The 22063-nt window shown below is 42.5% G+C and overlaps 2 protein-coding genes across 2 annotated transcripts; one reads left to right on the forward strand and one right to left on the reverse strand.

Annotated features, from left to right (window-relative positions):
* Positions 1–4514, reverse strand: LOC113961980 (coxsackievirus and adenovirus receptor-like). Its single transcript, XM_027672745.1, is given in 5 exon segments — positions 1–758; positions 2021–2176; positions 2547–2751; positions 3399–3568; positions 4415–4514. Coding segments are annotated over 5 exon segments (771 nt in total). The 5' UTR covers positions 4503–4514; the 3' UTR covers positions 1–606.
* Positions 4515–14325: 9811 nt separating this feature from the next.
* Positions 14326–20585, forward strand: LOC113961978 (zinc finger protein 493-like). Its single transcript, XM_027672741.1, has 3 exons — positions 14326–14458; positions 14660–15250; positions 15912–20585. The coding sequence occupies exons 1-3, from the start codon at positions 14425–14427 to the stop codon at positions 18560–18562; spliced, it is 3276 nt and encodes a 1091-aa protein (XP_027528542.1). The 5' UTR covers positions 14326–14424; the 3' UTR covers positions 18563–20585.
* Positions 20586–22063: the final 1478 nt, after the last annotated feature.

The following is a 22063-nucleotide window of genomic DNA, read 5'->3' on the forward strand; positions in this document are numbered from 1 at the left end:
TTTCTACTTAAACAATTCTTTATTGGTCTTATAGCTAAACAATGTCTATTGATTCAACTCCCTGGGGCGGAAAAATCATTTGACTTATTTCCTACAGGTGCAGAGCTCAGTTATTCCCTGATCTCCTTCAGGCATCAAGGTTTTTATCTTTTTTTACTGACGTTAAGTTAAACACAGGTTTGAGTAAAAACAGCTAAAATCACAAAGTCCAAGAAAACGTGAATCAGCACAAGTTCCTTAGCTAATAAAGGCACAGCTCTTCACAAGGTTCAGAAGACCACAAGATTCTTTAGCCAAATGAGGTAGAGTCCCTTTTCAGAAAGACACAGCAGAGTTCCTATAACAGCTCCAGCAAATATACCAGCTGTACTTACAGCTAGAATAGATAAATAACAATACTGTTTGTTAAGTGCCAAAGTTATAAGACCAACTTTCTTTTAACATGTTTCACATGATCCAGGTTAATAATACATCAGTGAATCAGAGAGAGGCTCAATCACATGCATTTATTTAAAACAATAATAAGACTTGTTTTGGCACCCACCAGTTACAAGGTTTTGGATTTGAGTTTAGAGAAAAGGATATTCAGTTTTCATACACAGAACACTACATGACCATTACCCAGCAAACACTTTGAGGGGTGACATTCAGCTCAATAGAACATTCATCCGTGCCAACTCTGTTCGAGGCAACGCAGTTGTATACACCAGAGTCTTCTTGAGAGACATTCTTCAGAAGAAGTTCCCCTGTATTTTTATCTACAAATAACAAAAGGTAGATGTTTACCATTTCCTTAAGTTTAATTCCATATTCAATACTACAGAACTATTAATGAAATCTTAATTTTAAAATGCCGTATTAAAAACATCCAAATAAAAACAAAAGTCTATCGTGCTGTAAAATACCATTATTTGTAAAAGTCTCTTAACCGGTTAGAAATTTATTTCACAGCATCTGACTTATTTGCTAATTTGACTAATCAATAGATAGGAATGGATGCAACTCTCAATGCTCTACAGCCAATAATATAAGCATTAAGTTATCTGACATGACTAGAACTAGTTATATGTGGAAAAAGAAGGGGCATAACAACAGTAGCCTAAAGTCTTGAGTGGTACAGAGAAAGACATTAATGAAAAATAAGAGAGAATCACACAGCACTACCAGGAATCAAGTTCAAAATGAAGAACAGTACAAGGTTCTGCCTTTGTAGCTGATTTTTAAGGATCTGTGTTCTATGATATTAGAGATTCTAATAGACTACAGAAACTTAAAAAAAATGGGGATGTTCACAGAAGTCAGTTTTTGCTTGTTTTAAATCAAACTGAAGCCACATCTGCATTTTCTGAGGAATAAACTACAGGAGGATAGGAGACCCCTATGAGAAGAACCACATCTTATTCTCTCTCCTCTAGAAATCCACTTTGGCTACTCTTAGACACATGCTGTCACTTTGTCCTGTATATCCTGTGCAACCTGAGTTAATATATCTATTTGTAAGCAGATTGTTAAACTGCTATATCTGCAAGGAAATCCTACCATCTCAAGGTTTAAGGTTTTCATAACTACAAAGAACATCAAGAACTGGTGCTCTGCCAAAAAAATATTCTAGAATGACTTTCACAAAACCAAAACTCACAAATTAACCTGCTACAATGAAGTTCTCACAATAAAAATCCGGTAATAATATTACCACTGTAATAATTGGAAATCCATCAGTCAAAATTCAGAATATCTAACTCTATCCTCACAACACTTGGGCACAGGTGAGCACGATACTGGAGCCTAATGGTAAGAATCTCAAAGCTTGAAACATTTCCCAGTATGAATTAAAAAAACAAAATAAACCCCAACTTGTTTCAATGTCAGTTTTGTTACCCAGTGAGAGGGCAGAAGTGACATTTAACTTGACTACTTTATGTTAATACTAAGCATGAGATGCTCACAAGTCAAGATAAGCCAAAAATACTAATGCAATCTTTTTAAATATTTCAGAGTAATTAATCAAGTTTGACAGTACTCAGCATGGAAGTGGCAGGAAGTTCCTGTGTGCCAGATACTCTCCTCCAGTTGTAAGACAAAAGTGGGGATCCTTCTTGTGATGCACATTTCAAGGTAACGTCTTTTCCAATCTCCTGTGATCCTTCAATGGAACATTTAGTTCCTGCTGGCTTTACTAGTAAAGAAAATATCACTGAATTAATAACAGTAACAATCAAAATGCTTACTAGTTGTGTTCTAGTAGGTCAGCCCATTTTTCTAAAGATAAAGTTTGTGCAACAAACCATTTCTCTGCATGAAAAGATTTTCTATGAAATACAAGCCAGGTGCAGAATTTTTAAAAGTGTCAATTATTCTGAATATCATTCCCTTCACACTCAGAAAGAGGGTTGTGTCCACTCCTTCCAAAGCCTCAATAATGACTGCATCATCAGAGATTCAATATGACTTTATCCAGTGGAAGTTTTCATTTTAGACATCGAAGATAGGATGGAATAAGCACATACAAAATGTCACTGAAAATTCAAGGAAAGAAATTTTCTTACCAAGTACAGTCAACTGTATTTTTTTGCTTTGAACTCCAGAATACTACTTGACTTTGCACTGGTATGTGCCAGCATCTGCTGCCTTTAAATCCATGATATCCAATGAACCATCACCAAATCTGGGATTAGAGTTAGTAAATGTCACCCGCCCAGTCACAGCAGGATCATAGCTATTATAAGTCCTGTCTGCAGCATACATAATTATCTGTAAAAAAAGAAATATGATTCAGAAATCCACTTGGCTTGCAAACATTTTAAAAAAATTGTTGTCCTCAGATTCTTGATAGTTTCATTCTATTGTTTTAAGTCCAGAAGTATGACATAGCCAAATATTTCCAACTTCAAAATATCACCATACACAGCACTACAATGAATACTGCAACCAAACATCTGTCCACGTACCAATAGGTCAGCATTGACTTCTAACTTAAAGAAAACTGTTTACAACTGCTCTAACTTCATTCTGTAAAACCTGTCTACTAAAATGAATCATCTTATTGTCAAGGCTTCCAAAGAAAGGAAATTGTTACTAACTAAAGGAGTTAATATGTTTTCATTCAGGAAGATAACGCTGCTACAAAAGCAAAGTTTGGTTTCTGCAACTGAAGTGTATTTAATTTGAGTTTTTCATTAGAAAGCAAGCTTATAGTGAAAAATTTCTAGACATTTCATACTTAATCTACTATTCCAAAACTTCCACTATATTTCATATGACTGGTGTTTCAAAGTAATTTAAGAGCACAAGCATCCCAACCTGAAAGGTATAAGTTAAAAACATCAGTAACAAAACTTATACATTTACCTACTCAAACAACTGAATTAACACTGCCCAAAAAAAAAGTCTCTCCTTACCACTTTTTCCCTCTCTGGATTATCTGCTGGTATGAATACCCACTCAATATCTAGTGGGCCTTCATCTTCTTCCGAGAGTTCAAAAGTACATGGCAATGTAACTTTCTCTCCTTGTGCTTTTTCAAACACTGATTGGTCAACTGCAGTTATAGTTAGGCTTCTTGTTAGACCTATAAAAATATATCTTTGTATTTTAAAAAACAAGTAACATGCAGTACTCAAATCCATCATATACTTTTCCTGCACAGAAATCATGTCAGACTTGTCAGTGCTGGAGAGATCCTATGCAGATCCTGCTGCCAAGCACAATGCACGTGCTGTTCATTTGGAATCACATGCAACAGGTAGCTACACCTTTCAAACCATACAAAGCTAACCGAAACATTTTCGGGAGCAGGTTTATTATTTATAATTATTAAATAATTAATTATCGGAACCTAGTAACACCTAATATTTTAGATGAAAAACATTTGCTACTTTTTAGTAGCCCAGGCACGTTTTGTTCGGTTTGTGTGGTTTTGGGGTTTGATTGCTTTTTTTGTTTGAGACTATCTACTCTTTTGTTTTCTTTCATCACGAAAGCCAAACGCTCTCAGGTCCATCCAATTCAACTCCTTTCCTCCCACTCTTTAAATTCTCTCACGTTTCCTCCACAGGGTTCAACCGCGGCCATCGGGTCTGGACAACCGGGTTCCGAAGGCTCTCTGGAAGCCACCCAGAGAGCAAAACCAGAACCAGCGCGGGTGTTACAGGTATTACACACGGGCTTTGAATTGAAATACTTTTTCTTTTTCCTCACACACACACGGCGGAGATCCACACGCACACTCGTACGGGCGGAGGTGCGGCGCTCCGCGGTCACCGGGGCGGGCGCCTGGCGGGCAGCGGCCCCTCGGCCCCGCCGCGCTTTCTCCCAGCCCGACAGAGCCGCCGCCGCCGCCACCTCCCTCCCTCCCTCCCTCCTTCCCTCTCTCCTCTCCTTTCCCTTTCCTTCGCTCCCGTCCCCTCCTGCCCACCTGCGGAGCAGAGCAGCACAAGGGACAGCCCCAGCAGCGACAGCGGCGGCTCCATGGCGCGGCGGGCACCCGGCACCGCCGGCTCCATCCCGGGCTCCCGACGGGCACCCAGCATCGCCGGCTCCGTCCCCGGCTCCCAGCGGGCACCTCCCGCCCCTCGCACCGCCCCGCAGGTGACTCAGCCCGGCCCGGCCCGGCCCCGCCGCGCCCCCCGCAACATGTGCCCGCACCGCCGGGTTGGCCGCGGCTCTCCGCGCATCGCCCCGCGGTGCCGCCCGCTCCCCGCCCGCCCGGCAGCGGGGATGGGGCGTCGCTTTGCGAGCCCAAGCGCCCGAAACAGCCCGTGCGAGCGGGAGGAGGGTGCCCGCGGTAGCCGAAGCGATGCCCCGGGGCGCGGCAGGCACCGCGCCGCTCCCGCCGGTAGCGCTGTCGCTTGCGAGTACGGAGCTGTGGGATCAGTTCGATAACTTGGACAAGCCCACACAGTGGGGCATTGACTTCTTGGAGAAGTACGCAAAATTTGTAAAAGAAAGGATAGAAGTTAAGCAAAACTATGCAAAACAACTGAGGAATCTGGTTAAGAAGTAGAGTCCTAAACGTTCACCAAAAGATAAGGAACCCAGGCTTACTTCGTGTATTGCCTTTTTAAACATCCTTAATGAGTTGAATGACTATGCAGGACAACGAGAAGTAGTTGCAGAAGAAATGGGACACAAAGCGTACAGAGAATTGGTGAGATATTCTCATGATCTAAAAACTGAGAAGAAAATGCACCTTCAGGAAGGGTGAAAGGCTCAGCAGTATCCAGACGTGCTGGAAACAGAGAGGCAGAGAAGGCACAGCAAAGCTGTGAGCGACTGAACAATGGCACTAATGCAACTAAGGCTGATGTTGAGAAGGCCAAGCAACAGTTAAACCTGCACACACACACAGGGATGATGAAAACAAAAATTAACATGCTGCACAACTACAGAATTTTCACGGGGAATGGCACAAACACGACTACATTGTATTTCCTTCAAGCTGCTTGAAGCAACTTCAAGGAATGGATGGTGAGTGCCGAACAGATTTGTCCCAGTCCCCACAGCAATGCTACTGTAATGCCACCTGGCTGCAGGATTTGGAGGAGTGCCCACCGGGCACCTCCCCAGGGACCCCCAACCCACCACTTCCCCTCCCTGGGTACCAGTGTCATAAGCATCCCATGGTGGGACATTCAGATCTAGGGAGGACTCTTACATCCGGGGGGTCCCCTATGTGTGGGGGAACCCCAAAATTTGAGAAAGATCCCCAAAATTTGGGAGAAGAAAAGGGGGATTAACGGTGGGCTTGTCTTGGTGTCCTGAACATCCCATAGTGGGGCATTAAAAACTGGGGGGTCCCACATCCTGGGGGGATCTATGGTGTCTCTCCAGTATCCTGGGCATCCCCTAAGTGTCCTTTCAAGTTATTTAATTGTTAATTATTGAAGTTTCAAGCTTCGGTTATACAGTTTAATAATGAATTTCCTCTTAATAGTTTTCCCTCATATAAGCAACATCTCTGCCTGCCTGGCAGAAAGGAAGAACGTGGAGTTTTTATCCCAAACTTTTTGTCTACCCTGTAGTCTTATCAAAGGTACTTCCAGTCCCCTCATCACCAGAGGTGGTTTGTTTAATACACCAGACTTGCTACTGAAATTTAGGCTTCAAGATGGTCAAAGGATAAATGGACAAAGATTGTATGCCAGGGAACGGGGATTGGATGAGGAAGCTGTTCTTTGTAAACCACAGGCCACTGGCAGCCTTGCAGTAGGTGGACAAAGGGATTAAGTATGGATTGCTGTGATAATGAAGACCATGGACTAGATCAACCAAAGCAGAGGAGACTCAGGAACTAAGGGAAGGAATACACTGTTAGTACAGGACAGCACATGCACAGCCTTTTGACCCAGTGAGCCCCTGTAGGAGTCTGTGACTCACTTTGCTCTGCCAGCTCTGCCGTGAGAGTGCTGACCTTCAGCAAAACATTAATAATAAAAAACAGAAGCATGATGTTATCTCAAATTGTGGCACCCTGCTGCTAAATGAATGTATGCCGAAACCCTGGGGTTTGCAAAGCCCACTGAAGGCAGTGGAAAGATTCCTGTTGACCTCCGTGGGCTGTGAATCATCCTCAAGTGGGAATAGAGCTCCAGTTCCAGTGGCTGGTCTCATCTCCATGCAGGTTAGTCCTAGAACAGGTCCCATATCAGCCATGGTGTCTGGTGGGTGCTAAAGCTATTTGTTGCTGATAAGGCCAAACACACCTTCATTGTACTCTGAAATGGGGATGGGATGAGTTCACCTGATCCCATTAGACACCTACATCTAAGTTAAACCCACTCTGGTACTCAGTAGAGAGAAGTCAACATTTCATCTGCAACTCATCACTCCAAAATGGACATCTAAAATAGGTCAGATGACTCATACTCTAATTTCCTGTTTCTTCCCATTGACAATAAAGGGAGCCTGAGGTAATTTTCTCAGATTCAAACATGTGGTGGGAAGAATATCACTCCAAATATCTTCATTAGACTAGCTCCAAAAATGTTTTCTTTTATAGCTGATTGCTAAATCAAATAGCCAAATCAACACAAGATCCTAATGGAGACAGGTTCAGGTAAACCCAGCTGGCTTTCATTTGTCTTACATGAACTACAGAGCTTTGCCTCAGCAGGATTTTATATTAACAACATAAATATATTCCAGTGATAAAATAGCCTTTCCTGTACCCTGTTCTGGTTACATGGTCTGGATCATAGGTCCAAAATGGTCTCAGGTATATTTCAAAGATAATAATAATAATAAATGGACAAGAGGTTTCAAATTATTGCCACGAATTAGTTTTCAGAAAGCTCTCATCCCAGTGGTGAAGAGTACATGGGGAAATTCAGCATCAAATTCAAACCTAAAGGACATACCCACAACTGAGTTTGGACTCCCATTATGCTCAGTGGAGAAGGAGTCAATACAGGCAACACAGACTGGAACTCACTTGCCTAAACATAGGTACCTAATTTAGAGTGAACTGAATCTAATTTAGAGTGACACTCTAAGCTCTGTTGGCTGTAGAAAATCACTCTCCAAATCAGGAATTTGGCCACCACCTCCAATGCAGTCATGACAAAAAGAAGCCACCTAAAATTAGGTAATTGCTGTTGAATCTCATCCACTGGAAACTGCCCACTTGGTTGCCCGGTAATAACATCCTTACCTGGTCCATATCCTGAGAGGATAGAGTAGGATGAGATGCACCATGTCCTGGACCACTAGAACTGTTATGTCAGGAGTTAATCATAGAATCATAGAATCATTTGGGGTGGAAAAGACCTCTGAGATCATTGAGTGCAATCATTAACCCAGCACTGCCAAGCCCACCACTAAACCATGTCCCCAAGTGCCACATCTTCATGCTCCAGGGATGGCGACTCCACCACTGCCCTGGGCAGCCTGTTCCAATAATTGATAACCCATTTCATAAAGAAATTTCCCCTAATATTCAAACTAAACTACCCCTGGTGCAACTTGAGGCCATTTCTTCTTGCTCTATCACTTATTACTTGGGAAAAGAGATCGACTCCCACCTGGCTACAACCTCCTGTCAGGGAGTTCTAGAGAATGATAAGGTCCTCCCTGATCCTCCTTTTCTCCAGACTGAGCCCCTCCACCTCCCTCAGCTGCTCCTCATCAGACTTGTGCCCCAGACCCTTCCCCAGCTCTGTTGGCCTTCTCTGGACATACTCCAGCACCTCATATTAAGATTAAAAACCAAAGAAACCCAAAATAAATTTTGAACTAATAATTTTATTTTGAAGCAAAGTTTCTCTATATATTTATTCTTTATTTAAAGCAACACTTTTATAAATGGGCAAAAAAGGTTTTGTACTTGTGGGTTTGCTCATACTGAGAATGAAAATATACTGTGAAACTTTGACTTTTACCATGAAATGGAAATGCTGAGTTTCAGGCAGCTCAAGTAAATTCAGTAAAGCCTTGCAAAGATGAAGTGTACAACATCTTGAGCACAACCAAACTCATAAAGTGGCTCCACAAGAGGACATGTAAGTAACCACTGCCAGTCTTTGTTGTGTCAGTCTGATCCCCTCCCACCAGATGTTTCTTGGATGATAGTCCAGACAAACCAACATAAAGTTTCTCATGAAATTACCCCAAACATAATAGAGCCCTTGCATATTTGAAAAGCTCTATTCAGAAACACAGCTTCTTACTTGGCACTTACCCTCAAAATATTCTTCACTGTCAGCAGCTATTAAAAACAAGAATAACAATGGCATTACTATAATAGCTGTGTTTTGAAATCTCAGAGCACTTTGTGAACTTAACAGATCTATCTGAGCTGTACGGACTCACATCAGCTATTAGGGAATGCAGCTCCATTTGGGGCAAGAACAGGACTTCTGTTCTCAAAAACTCTATAAAGAAATACAGATAAGCACGAAGACAGATTTATGAAAGCAGGGATACCTTCCACTATACCAGGTTTCTGGTCCAAACTGGCCTTAACCACTTCCAGGGATGGGGCAGCCACAGCTTCTCTGGGAAACTTGTGCCAGTGCCTCACCACCCTCACAGTAAAAACCTGAACATAAAGCCTTTTGACTGCTAAATCACCCTAATAATCATCCTACTCTAATGAGCAGTCCATACCATTTGGTGAATGCCTCCATCACTTCCAGCATACTGTGTAATTGTCACTTGTGCCAGGCAAAATGATGGAAAAGAAAGAGTATTTTGTACTTGCACTAATTCGCTTGAAACCAGTCTTGGTACTCTCCAACATGCAGAGGAAAATCAATTCTGGAGAGAATTTTAGTATCACATAAAAATGCCACTCATATTTTTCACATTATTAAAAGAATAACCTAAAGTATTTTAGGATGGAATAATCTAAGCTGGAAGGAAAATACAAAAATAGGCTAGGAGGGACATGACCTGTTTAACTGGGGAAAAGGTTGCATGTAGGAAAAAGGGACCAAGACCTATAAAAACAAAGGGAAGTCAATGGCTTGTGCATTTTAGCATGTATGTAAGACACAGGATCTCCAGGGTTCACTCTCTTCTAGGGAAACATCTGTGACCAGGACCGCCTGACAGAAATATTTCATACTATCTCTTGTTCTTCTCTCAAACTGCAAAAAACCCCATAACTCAGAATTTTGGGGCTAATTGTTCAGATCAGTGTGGCTGAGTTATAAGTCCTCTGTTCTTGCTGGCAGAGATGCTTTGTCTTTCATATCAAAAAGGCACGAGAGAACTGCCCCATCCCCGGAAGTGTTCAAGACCAAGTTGGATGGGCCTTGGAGCAACCTGGTGTGGTGGAAGTTGTCCCTGCTCATGGCAGAGGGGTTGGAATCAATGACCTTTAAAAGGTCCCTTCCATCTCAAACTGTTCCGTGATTCTATGAAGAGAAAAAGAGCAAATTCAGTAGAATGGACCATGCTCAATTTACCAGAGAAAAGGCTCTGTATTTCCAGGTTTTCCTGAGTTCGATCTTGTAATAGTTGTCTCCTGATTTAGGGAAATGCTGTGTATAGATCAAACTGTCAAAATGCTGTCAATAAATCAAACTCTGTTTCCAGTACTGAGAGCTGAAAACACATAAGAGCACTGCTCTGTTCTCTTAAAGCAATGTGAAGAGCTTGAAACACTTTGCAAACAGGAGGGATTTTCACAAACCTACAGAAAAAAAAGCAGGAATAGAAATCAAACTTCCTGGCTCCTGTTCCCTAACCATAAGACTGAATTTCTTCCCTAGTCTTACAGCTTCATCAAGTTCAAGGTGAACTTAGTGATAAGGAGTTCTGCTTGGAGCAGAAAGTATTGGAAAGCAGAGTGGGCTGGGACTTGGTGTCTCTCTCAATCCCCATCTGCATCTCTCTGTGGGTGTTTGGTGTTAGAAGGCTCAGTCCCTAAGTGGTGCTCAGCTCTTTGTCCTCACTGATGTGTTTTCTCCTCTTCCCTCTGGAACAGACTTCAGTGGAGCTGTTTGCAAAAAAAGGGGGGTGGAGGGGGAAAGGTCAATGGCTTCATGAAAAAGAGAAAAAACCCAACATCCCAGCAGGTTTTACAGTAAAAGAAGCCATTTAGTTAGTAAGTCTTGGTTTGTTACTGCAACATCCTGGCTCTTACAAAGCTCTCAGTTGCTGTAGCTCCTCACAGCCCTAACACAGCCGAAAGAAACTGTGCTGACCAACCCTTCTGGAGATATTTCCGTCTTTACATTACCTGCTCAATTAATGACTTCATTTCCGACTTGTCCAGCCTTTTTTCTATGCTTTTCCCGCTGGATTTGTATTCAGCTACCACCTTTCCCACTCTTATTGCCAGACCATAACTGCTCTTACATTATTTTCCCAGGAATAATTCTCTGACTTTCCCTGGCTTAAAACTGACATTATCTTTTATCCCTGGACTTTCAGGCTTTTTGTTCAAGTAAGAGATATTTCCAGCTTGATTTTTTGTTATGTGCCCTGGCTGGCAAACTGAAGGATATTGACACAAGATCTTATGAAATTACTGTCACAAGCCCTTCCAACCTACAGCATTAGATGCATGAGGATAAAAAACACTGCTTTAGCAGCAGCCTGAAGTGACTGCACTCTCAAATTACACATTTTAGGTCAATATCTTATGTTAGTTGAGGTAAAGCTGTGCAACCATTCTGGCCACAAAGATGTCCAAAACCCACGCTTCAAATAATTACATTTTATCAGGGTTGCTTCAATTTTTCATAATGTCCAATATTTCACAGAATCATAGAATGGTTTGGGTTTATGGAAGAGACATCTTCCACTAGACCAGGTTGCTCCAAGCCCCATCCAACCTGGCCTTGAACACCTCCAGGGGGCAGCCACAGCTTCTCTGGGCAATTTGTGCCAGGGCCTCACCACCCTCACAGGTAAGAATTTCTTCCTAATACCCAATCTAAATCTACCCTCTTTCAGCTTAAAGCCATTCCCCCTTGTCCTATTCCTTACAAGAATCTTTCCACAACTCTTGTTGCACGCTGGAATGTGGGCATAGGCACTGTTGCAGACAGACTCTTCTCACTCCAATGCAAGTTGAATTTGCAGAAGGTAGTTTTGTGTAATGGGCTTGTAAAGGCAGCTGCAACCTTCCCCACACCCACTTTTCATAGGCCACATTTATTCCTCAGCCACTGCATGATCACTTTATTCACTGGATGATGGCATCACGAGGAACTAGGGTGAGAGTTACAGTTTGTTCCTTTATGAAAAAGAGTGAAAATACTTTCAAGGGAAAAGCCTTGGCATTTACAGCTTTGTAAAGACTATGCAGAGTTTTGCAGGTTTTCTAGTGAAGGAGCTATTTTTCAAAGAAGATTGTTTTAAAGTTAATGCTTTTAAAAAAAGAAAGAATGGAAGCAGATATTAATCTCCTTTCAGTGAGAATATATGAACAACTAAAATGAGCTGGGGTTGTTTATACTGGAGAAGAGCAGGCTCAGGGGAGACCTTCTCACTCTCTACAACCACCTGGCAGGGGGTTGTAGCGAGGTGGGGGTCGGTTTTTTCTCCCAAGTAACAAATGATAGGACAAGAGGAAACGACCACAGGGGAGGTTTAGATTGGATATTAGGAAATATTTCTTCACAGAAAGGGTTATGAAGCATTGGAACAGGCTGTCCAGGGAAGTGGTGGAGTCACCATTCCTGAATGATTGAAAAACATGTGCTCAGAGACATAGTTTAGTGGTGAACCTGACAGTATTAGGCTAATGACTGGACTAAGTGACCTTAGAGGTCTTTTCCAACCTGAACGATTCAGTGATTTTAAGATTCACAATGGGTTTCTTGCAATTTAGTCTCTTTACAACAGCTGGGGGCTTTTTTGCATTTTGAAAGTCACCTATGGAACGGGAACAACAAATGTGTGGAATATGATCTTCCCATTAGCTTTGATAATTACAACTGAGGTTGTGTACTTTCCCTCCTCAACTTCTACTTGCAACTCAGATCTTCTCTACTTCCCCTTCTCACAACAGACTGGACCAGTTGAACAGGGGCAGGATTATTGAAATCTGTCCAGTATTTCAGGTTCTTCCACTGCAGAGCTTGAGGCTGCAGAGCCATCTTGTGGAAGAGGCTCAGACCGGTCTGCCAGGAGGAGACTTTTTTATTACTTTTTTTTTTTTTTACATGCTACAGCTTGATCTGGCAGGAAGAAGTCTAGGCAAGACATCCTGCCCACCCAGAACCTGCTTCACCCACCCTGGAGTATCAACAAGTCCTCTAACTCTGTACAGATTCCCAAATTCCCTGAGAGCTGAAACACAGAAGCAATATTTCTCTCATCATTTCCTAATTTAATACTCCCAGCTTGGAGGGTTTTGACAATGCTCCTCTCTCGAGGTTTTGCCACTTCTACTTGAAAATATAAGGATGCCATCTGAATTTCACATACTGAACAAATGTGCCTACAAATGGGTGCAGGTCCATGTATGCCAGGTACAAGGCTCTGAAATTAAGGCACGTAATTAGTTCCTTACAAGTTTTTTTGGGAGGAAGAAGATAGGAATAGGGGAAATTCCTCTCATTGGAATGGCTAAACATGCCACCCCTTCTGGAGATACCATTACCGAGTGCAGGGTCTGGAAAATGAGAGCTGGGAATCCTATAGCAGTGCAGGATGTGGGATCACAATTGAGGGGGGTTATAAAACATTGCCAGGACAAGGTGCTGGGAGCAGGGGGTCAATGGGCTGACAGGTCAAGGACCTTGCTAGGCAGGGTCTGTCATCTGTTGTGTTCAATTCTGGTCTCCACAGTTCAAGGAAGACAAGGAGCTACTGCAGAGGGTCCAGTGGAGACCATGAAGATGATGAGGGGTCTGGAACATCTCTCTTATGAGGAAAGACTGCAGGAGCTGGGCCTGGTTAGTCTGGAGAAGAGAAGACTGAGAGGGGACCTCATCAATACATATAAATATCTCCAAGGTAGGTGCAAAGAGGATGGTACTAGACTCTCTTCAGACTCCCGTCAGCGACAGGACGAGGAGCAATGGCCATAAAGTAAAATACAAGAAGTTCCATCTCAACAAGAGGAAATTTTCTTTACCTTGAGGGTGACAGAGCACTGGAACAGGCTGCCCAGAGATTTTGTGTATTTTCCCTCTCTGGAGACATTCCAAACCCACTTGGATGCATTTCCATGTCACCTGCTCCAGGTGACTCTGCCCCGGCAGGGTGTTGGACTGGATGACCTCCAGAGCTCCCTTCCAACCCCAACTCACAGAATCAGAGAGTCAGAGAATCACAGAATGGTTTGTGTTGGAAGGAACCTTAAAAATCATCTCATTCCAACCACCCTCCCATGGGCAGCGACACTATACATGTATATAAAATATATATATGTATATAAATACCTACATATTTGCACATGTAAATGTGTCTGTATGCAGATCTATGTATTTCCCACTCTCACCCTTTCAGCCTGATCGGCCAAGGGGAGGGAACAGGATGAAGCCTACGGTGCTGTTTGTGTTTCCACAAATTTTGTGACTTCTGGCCGTGACTATTCTATGATTCTGTCAGCCCCCAGCAGGGGAGGACCTTATTGTGAGCGCAATCCCGATCTTAAAACTCTTAATGCTGAGATCTAGTTTTGCAGAAGGAGAAATAACAATTAAAATTGCCTAAAACGGGAATAGGTTTCGCAGAGCTTTTGAAACCCCTCACCCCAACCCAGGGCGCATGTAAGGGGCAAGTTAAATTCAGTTTCAGACCAATAAAAGCACGTTTAAAATTGAGCTTTAAGCGACACTGAAAAACCACAGCGCGGGCAACAAGACGCTCCCTCATAATGGGGCGGGCGCTGCCACTCTTCAGGCCACGCCCCCCAGCTCCGTCCAATCAAAAGGCGGTGTCCCCGCGTCCCCTGGCCCGTTCCCCGCCGCGCACGCGCGCGGGGGTGGAGGTTGGATTTCAGCGCGGATCCGGACGGGCCGGGAGATGCCGGGAATTCCAGAGCCGGAGGTGGACAGCGGTAGGTGCCCGATGCCCTGGCAGGGACCCAGCGTGGCTCCCGGGGGGTATGAGGAGCCCGAGTGACCGGGGAGAGCGGGGAAGGTTTGGGGAGTGAAAATGCGCGGGGCCTGCTGGTGCGTGCGCATGCGCACTGGGCATAGAAGGGTGGGTGGCTTGGGGTTTTTTGGGAATTGCGTTGATTGTCTGTCTCTGCCCGCAGAGCCTGACGTGTTTCAGGTCGTGCTACCAATCACTGTCTTGGTGCTCAGCGATGAGGATTTTCTCCAGGGTGATGCTGAGGAGCAGCACGTATCCGTTCCCAAGGTGGAGCAGGATTGTAACTTAAACAACAGCGTTTGCCTAAAAGATGTTGTGGCACCTTCAAACGACTGTAGCAGTGTAGGCAGTTGGGATGAAAACAAGACTATTTCAAATGAAGATAATTGTATTAAATACTCTGAAGAGAAGTGGCTTGCCGAGGGTGTGTGCAACGCATCAAAGTCATCTTTAAGTGATGGGTGTGATGCAGGCCTGGAGAAATGTGGCCATAATTGCACGTTACCTGCGTCACCTTGCAAAACAGAGATAAACAAAACCAGTGGTGGAAAAGAATGTGATGGTGGCTTTCAGAAGATTCCTCCTCTCCTCTCCTCTGCTGGCAGTGAGGTCAGAGATGATATCAGCCCACTGATGTTGCCAGCGGTACCCGAAAAAGAAGAACCTGGCAGTGTTGCAGGTGTTCTTTGTGATGGCAGTCCAGAGGAACAACCAGAAATCCACAAGGAGATGGAGGCGGTTGCTGAAATGGAAGGTAACTTTTTTAATAAGATTAGTGCAAGAGTTAAAGAAATCTGGTAAATCTCAAGTTTTTGAAATAGGAAAGTGTATAAAACAATATCAAACCCATTTATTTTAGAGTAAGCATTTAAAATTAGATTAATATCATGTGCAGCAGAAGGAGAATATTGGCTGGTATAGGCTTAGTTCTTTCACACACTTGTGAAAAGTAGTGAAAGTACAAGAAGTTAGTACTGTTTCACTCTACTGCAGTGACCAAAGGGGTGGCCTTTCATCAGGGAAAAGGTTCTGAAAATAAAAAAGCTGAAAAAGGATCATATTTGCGAGAATGGAGCCCTAGCAAAGTTTGATGATAGTACTTTGATACAAATCCTGGCATAAAGCTGTTTTGTTAAAAAACTGTAGGGAATGCAGTGTTGTCCTGTGAAATTCAGCTTTGAGTGAAAAGAGAAAGTGGAAAGGAGGCTTTTCACTGGGAGCAGCATTTAAATGTTGGGGGCAAAGGGGAACATATAGAGAGGCATTAGTAAAAAAGGGGATATAAGGAAATACTAAGGAAGCAGAAGAGTGACAAGCAAGCTATTAGGCAGTTTGGGATTATTACTACCAATCAATAGTGAACATTTGTGATTGTATGAAATGTCATACATGAGACTTTTTATATCTTCCTGTAGATCTTGATTCTTCACAGAATGATAACGAAGCTGATACTGAAGCTGATAACAGAAAAATAAGCAAAGTTGAAGATGAAACTCTGAGTTCTCTTCTGGAACATGGCTTAGAGGAAGAACAGAAATTTACCTATAATTGTTCTGATCCATTTCTTAATGGATGTTCTCCTACTTCTAAAGAACTTCCAAAAGATGTAGGGAAACCTGAGGTGAATGTTTCCACTTCTGCTGAATCAAATACTACTGTAGAGCATATTTATAAGACATTAACACCATTTCCTAGAAAAAGATATCGGCAACAAAAAGTTGTTTCTTCTCATGCAAACCAAAAAGAATTCCAAAGCCAGCAAGAAGGTTTAGTGTGGCAGAGTAATACTTTGACCCTCTCACCTGTTTCTAAAACATCTCGTTCTACAAATAAGCATGAAAGATTGAATTTCAAGTGCAAGTTTTGCAGCTCTATGTATAAATGCAGTGCACACCTAAAGAAACACATTTATTCAGCTCACAAAGGTGAGAAAATACATAAATGCTGCTTTTGTAAAAGAACCTTTTTCTTCTTTTTCAACCTTAAGAATCACCTTAAATTGCATAAAAAAATTACCAGGTTGCAAAAAGCAAGGAAAAAAAGAACAAATGCAAGAAAAGGGAGGCAGAGAGGATCTGAAGAAGGGACATCTGAGACCAAGAAAAGAGAACGTAAATATGAGAAATTTTTTGTTAAAATTGAAAGGGACTTTACACCTCTGTGTGTGCCAGTTAGTTTTTCCTGCAGAATGTGTTTCTTTGCTTCATCAAATCCAAGGAGTTTTATTCATCACATGAAGGGCCATAAAGAGAGACCACCATACCAGTGCCCTCAGTGTGAGTACTCCTGCACTACCTTTTCCTGCCTGTTAACTCACATGTACTGGCATGCTGGGTATAAGTTGTACCAGTGCAGATTCTGCAGTTTCTTTTCATTATATTTTGCAAGCATGGTGAGGCACAGCTCCATCCACACAGGGGCTAAACCATATTCCTGGGAGTTCTGCCAGTCAGCTTTCAGCAGCAGCTTGGAGTTAAAGAGACACAGGAGGCTCCACGCAGGGACAGAAACGTGCCAAGGGCAGGAACTTGACTGTGTAAGTGGAAGAAAGAGAACTCGAAGGTCTTTAAAGAATTATTCATGTGATGAATGTAACCTGGTGTTTTACGCTAAAGGAGATCTCAGCTTGCACAAGAAATTTCATGAACAGTTCGAGCCTAATGGTTATACAGATCAGAGCAATAAATACCACAAAATATGCAAAGCTGAGAGTGATTCTCAGGGCCACGTTTCTCTCTTTGGTAGAGAAAATGATTGTCTCAGTGGGGCAATGCTGGCTTCAGAAGTAGACTGTGAGCAAGCACGTGATGTGCAGGGCAATAAAAAAATGTGCTCTGGAAATAAATTCCCTGAAAACAGTCTTGGAAGCAAGAGCCTGGCTATTACCGGGAATAGATCAGAAGTCACTCAGGCTTCACACGAAATGGACGCTGTCCTTTACAAAGAAGAACCTCTCTTCAAGTCAGAGGCCTCTCATTCACAAGTGCAAGATGACAATGCATACCATAACTTTGTGGAAAACTCAAAGGATTTGTGTCCTTCCTCTTTAAATACATTCAGAACGTACATGTGCCAACACTGCAGTTATGCTACTGATGTTCAGAATAACTTCAGGCTGCACCTAAAGATACATACAGATGAAAGACCATTTGTATGTAAAGATTGCAATAAGACATTTAAAACATCAAACCATTTGCAGAAACACAGCCTCCTTCACGTAAAGAATGAACAGGAGTTGGGCAGTTGCCTCTATGTAGAGAAGTGTTTGGAAAATCTTGAATTGCGTCGTGAAATTCATGGAGGCACGTGTCCAGAAAGGGATTTTGGTTCCTCAGAAGCTTTAAACAGCTCCTTGCTTGGTTCAAAAGTCTTTGGAGTACAGCCAGATGTTCAGAGGGACAGCAAAAACGATTTGCTAGCACAAAGTCAGCCACCATTCTACCAGTGTGCAGAGTGCAGGTACAGTACTTACAATTTAAGCAACCTTGAACTCCACATAAGAACTCACACGGGTGAGAAACCTTACAGCTGCACTGTTTGCCAGATGAAGTTTCGTACTTCCAGCCACTTGAGGAGACACAGAGTGACACATCTTAACAGAGAGCATTTCAAGTGCAGGAACTGTGACTACTCCACAAACCAATGGCTGGCCCTGAAACGTCACCTGGCTTCGCACTCCGGCGAGGGAAGCTCATCTCTGGGCGCAGCTCATCTCTACGATCACAAGGAGCTCCCTGTGAAAACATACCGGTGTGAGGAGTGTGGCTATTGCACGACCCGCAGCGGGAACCTGAAGCCCCACATGCGAATCCACACCGGGGAGAGGCCGTTCAAGTGTGGGCAGTGTGCCCTGGCCTTCCGCACCTCCAGCCACCTCAAACGCCACCTGCTGACTCACTCGAGGCTGCGCTGCAGGAAGTGTAAATACTCCACGCTGGATAAACGGGCTTTCCAAAAGCACATTAAAACACACAGAAAAAAGTACGTCTGCAGGAGGTGTAATGTGGCACTGCCTACCCAGAAACTGCTGGAAAAGCACAAGCGGCAGCACAAGGCTGGGATATGAGGTTGGGAGTTGGCACTTGGTTCTAGACTGGTTTGTGTGTTCTGAATTTGTTGTGACTTTACATTCCAGACAAGGGCTGGTAAGGGATGCATCCAGCATTTTGGTCCAGAGAGTGAAACTTGGAGGACTGGTTTGCTCCAGGTTTTTCAGAGAGGTTCAGTTCTAGCACAGGCTCTGTTAAAGATCTTGGAGACACTTCTTCATGCCTAACTGCTTAATACCATGAGTCCTGTTAGGATTTGGCCATTATTCATCACTTTAAACAGTTACTCTGTGCCACTTATTTTCTTGTAAAAAATTGATAAAAGTCTCTTTTCTAACTGAAAGAATGCTTAAAGAGAAGGAAAGAAGTACATGTTATATAAAAATTATCAGTGCATCTGGAGGCTTAATGCTACCTCCCATCTGCTGAAAGTTGCCTCCCAGGTTCTTTTGCAATACTTGTAAGAGAAGAAAAAAAGTCTCTCACAAAACTATGGAAATATTCATGTCATCACTGCATAACTGTGAATTGAAGATGCTTTCTATATGTATATAAAAGGTTTATTAGGCAGTTACCTTGTTTGTAGTTTTGATAATTTTGTGAGCAGTCTGACAGAAAGGGTAATGTCCTGAATCATTTATTTTATGATACTGAGAATCCTTAAATTAATCTTCAATTTTATGTTAGTGTCTAATGTTAATAACTGGTAGAAAATGCCTTACCTTTTCTCAGGCTGGTAGTTACTGTGTTGTTTGTTACAACAGATGATGTAATTTTCAAATAACTTCTGTTATTTTGAGCACCTGCTGATAATTGTGAATGCTATTTAGTTACATTGAAAACCTTAGCAATGTCTTGAACTGCTTAAATTTATTTTAAGAACTTAACTGTTCATCTAAAATACCATGTAAGAGCCACTTGCACCAAACAGTTGGTACAGAGTATGGTGAAGGCAGGTGGGTGCTGCTTTCACTTTCTATTTATATTTAGACAAATCTTTGATTGTTTTACAGTTATAGAGTGCTAGAAATTTTGAGTGGACATCACTGACTGTGATAAGTGGTTTTGATAACAATGTTTTACTCTCTTTTGCGAGGAAAGACAACAGCAAAGGGGTGGTGTGAACTGTCCCCTGATGTTATAGCTCAGTCCATGAAGAAGGTGAATAAACCTGTAGCTTAATTTAGAGAATGTAAACATGGCACTCATGGTGCTTTTCTACCGCTCCTAAAATCTGTGCTTTTCTTTAGAAATATAGGTAATGTCTTGCAGAGGGTTTCTGGTAAAGCAGGAAGGAGCCATTATATGATCCTGGGCAACCAGCTCTGGGTGGCCCTGCCTGAGCAAGGGCTTGGACCAGATGTTCTCCAGAATTCCTGCAGCCATTCTGTGATTTGGAACACGATTTTTCAAGAGTGGACTGAAACTCATGAATAGATGCATGGATTTAAGGCCAGATCAGCAAAGGTATTCAAGTGATCTAGTTCTTTGCAGTTGAGGTAAAGTCAGAAAACCGCCTGAACCATGGTGGTTACAGATGTTTGTAGTACAAGCTGGGAAGTCACCATTTGGGAATCAGTCATTCAGATCTTGGAATGGTTGAGGCAACCACCTGATACAGTTGTGAGAAGAATGTTATCCTGTATGAAGAAAGAAAAGCATTTCTGGGAAATATTAACAGTTACACAAATTTGGAGGCATTTTTACCTGCATTACTGTACAATTCTGATGGGTTATTTGAAGAAAAATTCCAAAGAACAGGTACAAAGAGGAAACAAAAACAATGAAGAAATTGTAAGCCTTTATATCAGATGAGACTAGGAAGGCTAAATCTGGTAGAGTTTAAAAGTGTGGTGTACAGTGATAAAGAAGGGAGCCTGGTTTATAGGGATAAATTAATTTCAGTAAATTTTTACAAGAGTTGGTAAACATCAGTTTCTTCAAGATGTAAGAACAACAAGATATTTTCAGTTGGAGCTTGACAATTTTGTAAAAGTATTCCAGGTTGTTGCTTCTAATAAACAGTTTTTTGACTCCTGACATTCTCCCCTGTTCTTTATACACTGCACTGCATTTTGGGGATTCAAAGGTATTCTCAGTCTGCCAAGTCAGTGACATTTAAAGGTAGAGGCCTACTCAGATAAGACATGGGCTGTTCTTGGTAATTTTTTTGGTAGCTAAAAGTGTAATACTTTTTATTCCTGCGTACTTTAAACAAAAGCCTTTCCTAAATCATATTAAGAAGTTTCCTATTTCAACCAAAAAACTTTGCTTTATTTTCTCTTTGAACTTATCTTGAATAGAGACAAACAACTTGAGCAGAAGGGTGTCATTTTAGCTGCTGTGCATCTTCTAAATAGATGAATAAAAGTTAAAGAGAGGGTGAAGTCAATGAATATAGGTCAGACCACTGTGGTGTGGTGGTGCATCCTCCCTCTCAGGCCACACTCTGAACTCAGAAATGCTCCTTAGGCCTCAGCCTTGAACAGCACCTGGGCTCAGCTCCTCTTGAGCTTATCAGAAACACTGTCTGCTCCTGGGGGCTAGTGCCATCTAATGAGCTCCTGGGTTTTAACAGCCTTGGAAAGTTATTTTTAATGCCTGAATAACAACCCAAGTGGAACAACCTTTTTTTTACTAAACTTTCAAAGTTACTGACCCGAATTGCAACCAGGCTGGAAAATCAGTGTGACCAAAGCCAACTCTCTTGTGACCCTACAAGCAGGAGTCCTCTCCTGGCCCACAACAGGCTGTGACCAGCACCTCCCTCTGAGCAGGATACCTCTCAGAGCCAGTGAACTCTCAAGTTTGCTGTACTTGGAGGATCACTGCCAAACAATGACAACAGATCCTGAGCTGATACCCCCACTCCTCAAGGCTCAACCCTTCACCCATTGAGAAGATGCAAAGGCATCCAACGTGAGTACGTCTCTGAACTGGAGGGGAAATTTTCACAGGTATACCTTTTACACACTCCTTTAGGTCTGTGTGTGTGTGTGTGTGTGTGAATATGCCATAGCAAATGTGCTATGAATGTTTTTCTCCTAGATTCTTAAGTATTTTAGACTTGTAAATAAGATAGGCCTGTGAGTTACTGTTGTGTCTATACTAAATTCTACATGAATCTTTTGTTAAATTGTTTAAATTAAGTTATTAAGTGCTGTTAAGTGTAAGTGCTGTTAAACCTCCAGGCCTAAACCACTGGTCAAGCCTGGGGTTAAGTTCAGCAGCAGGGTCCCCTCTGAACCTTGTGACTCAACAGGATGGTCTCACTTATTCCTTTTTCTTGTTACCCTTTCCCATCCTTACCCTTTTTTTTTTTTTGTCCCCAGCATCCACATCCATCATTTTTGGTTGATTTAGTTTTATATTGATTGATTGATTTTAGATATTATTCAGATTTCTCTTTCTGTGCTTTTACCACAGAGTAAGTAGTAGTGTGAACATTGACACCCTCACGGGGAAGAACTCCTTCCGTACAAAAAACGCACGGTTTTTTTCCTCAAATTAACAAAACA

The sequence above is a fragment of the Neopelma chrysocephalum genome, unplaced genomic scaffold, assembly GCF_003984885.1.
Source record: "Neopelma chrysocephalum unplaced genomic scaffold, ASM398488v2 Primary Assembly neopelma1_97517, whole genome shotgun sequence".
NCBI lineage: Eukaryota > Metazoa > Chordata > Aves > Passeriformes > Pipridae > Neopelma > Neopelma chrysocephalum.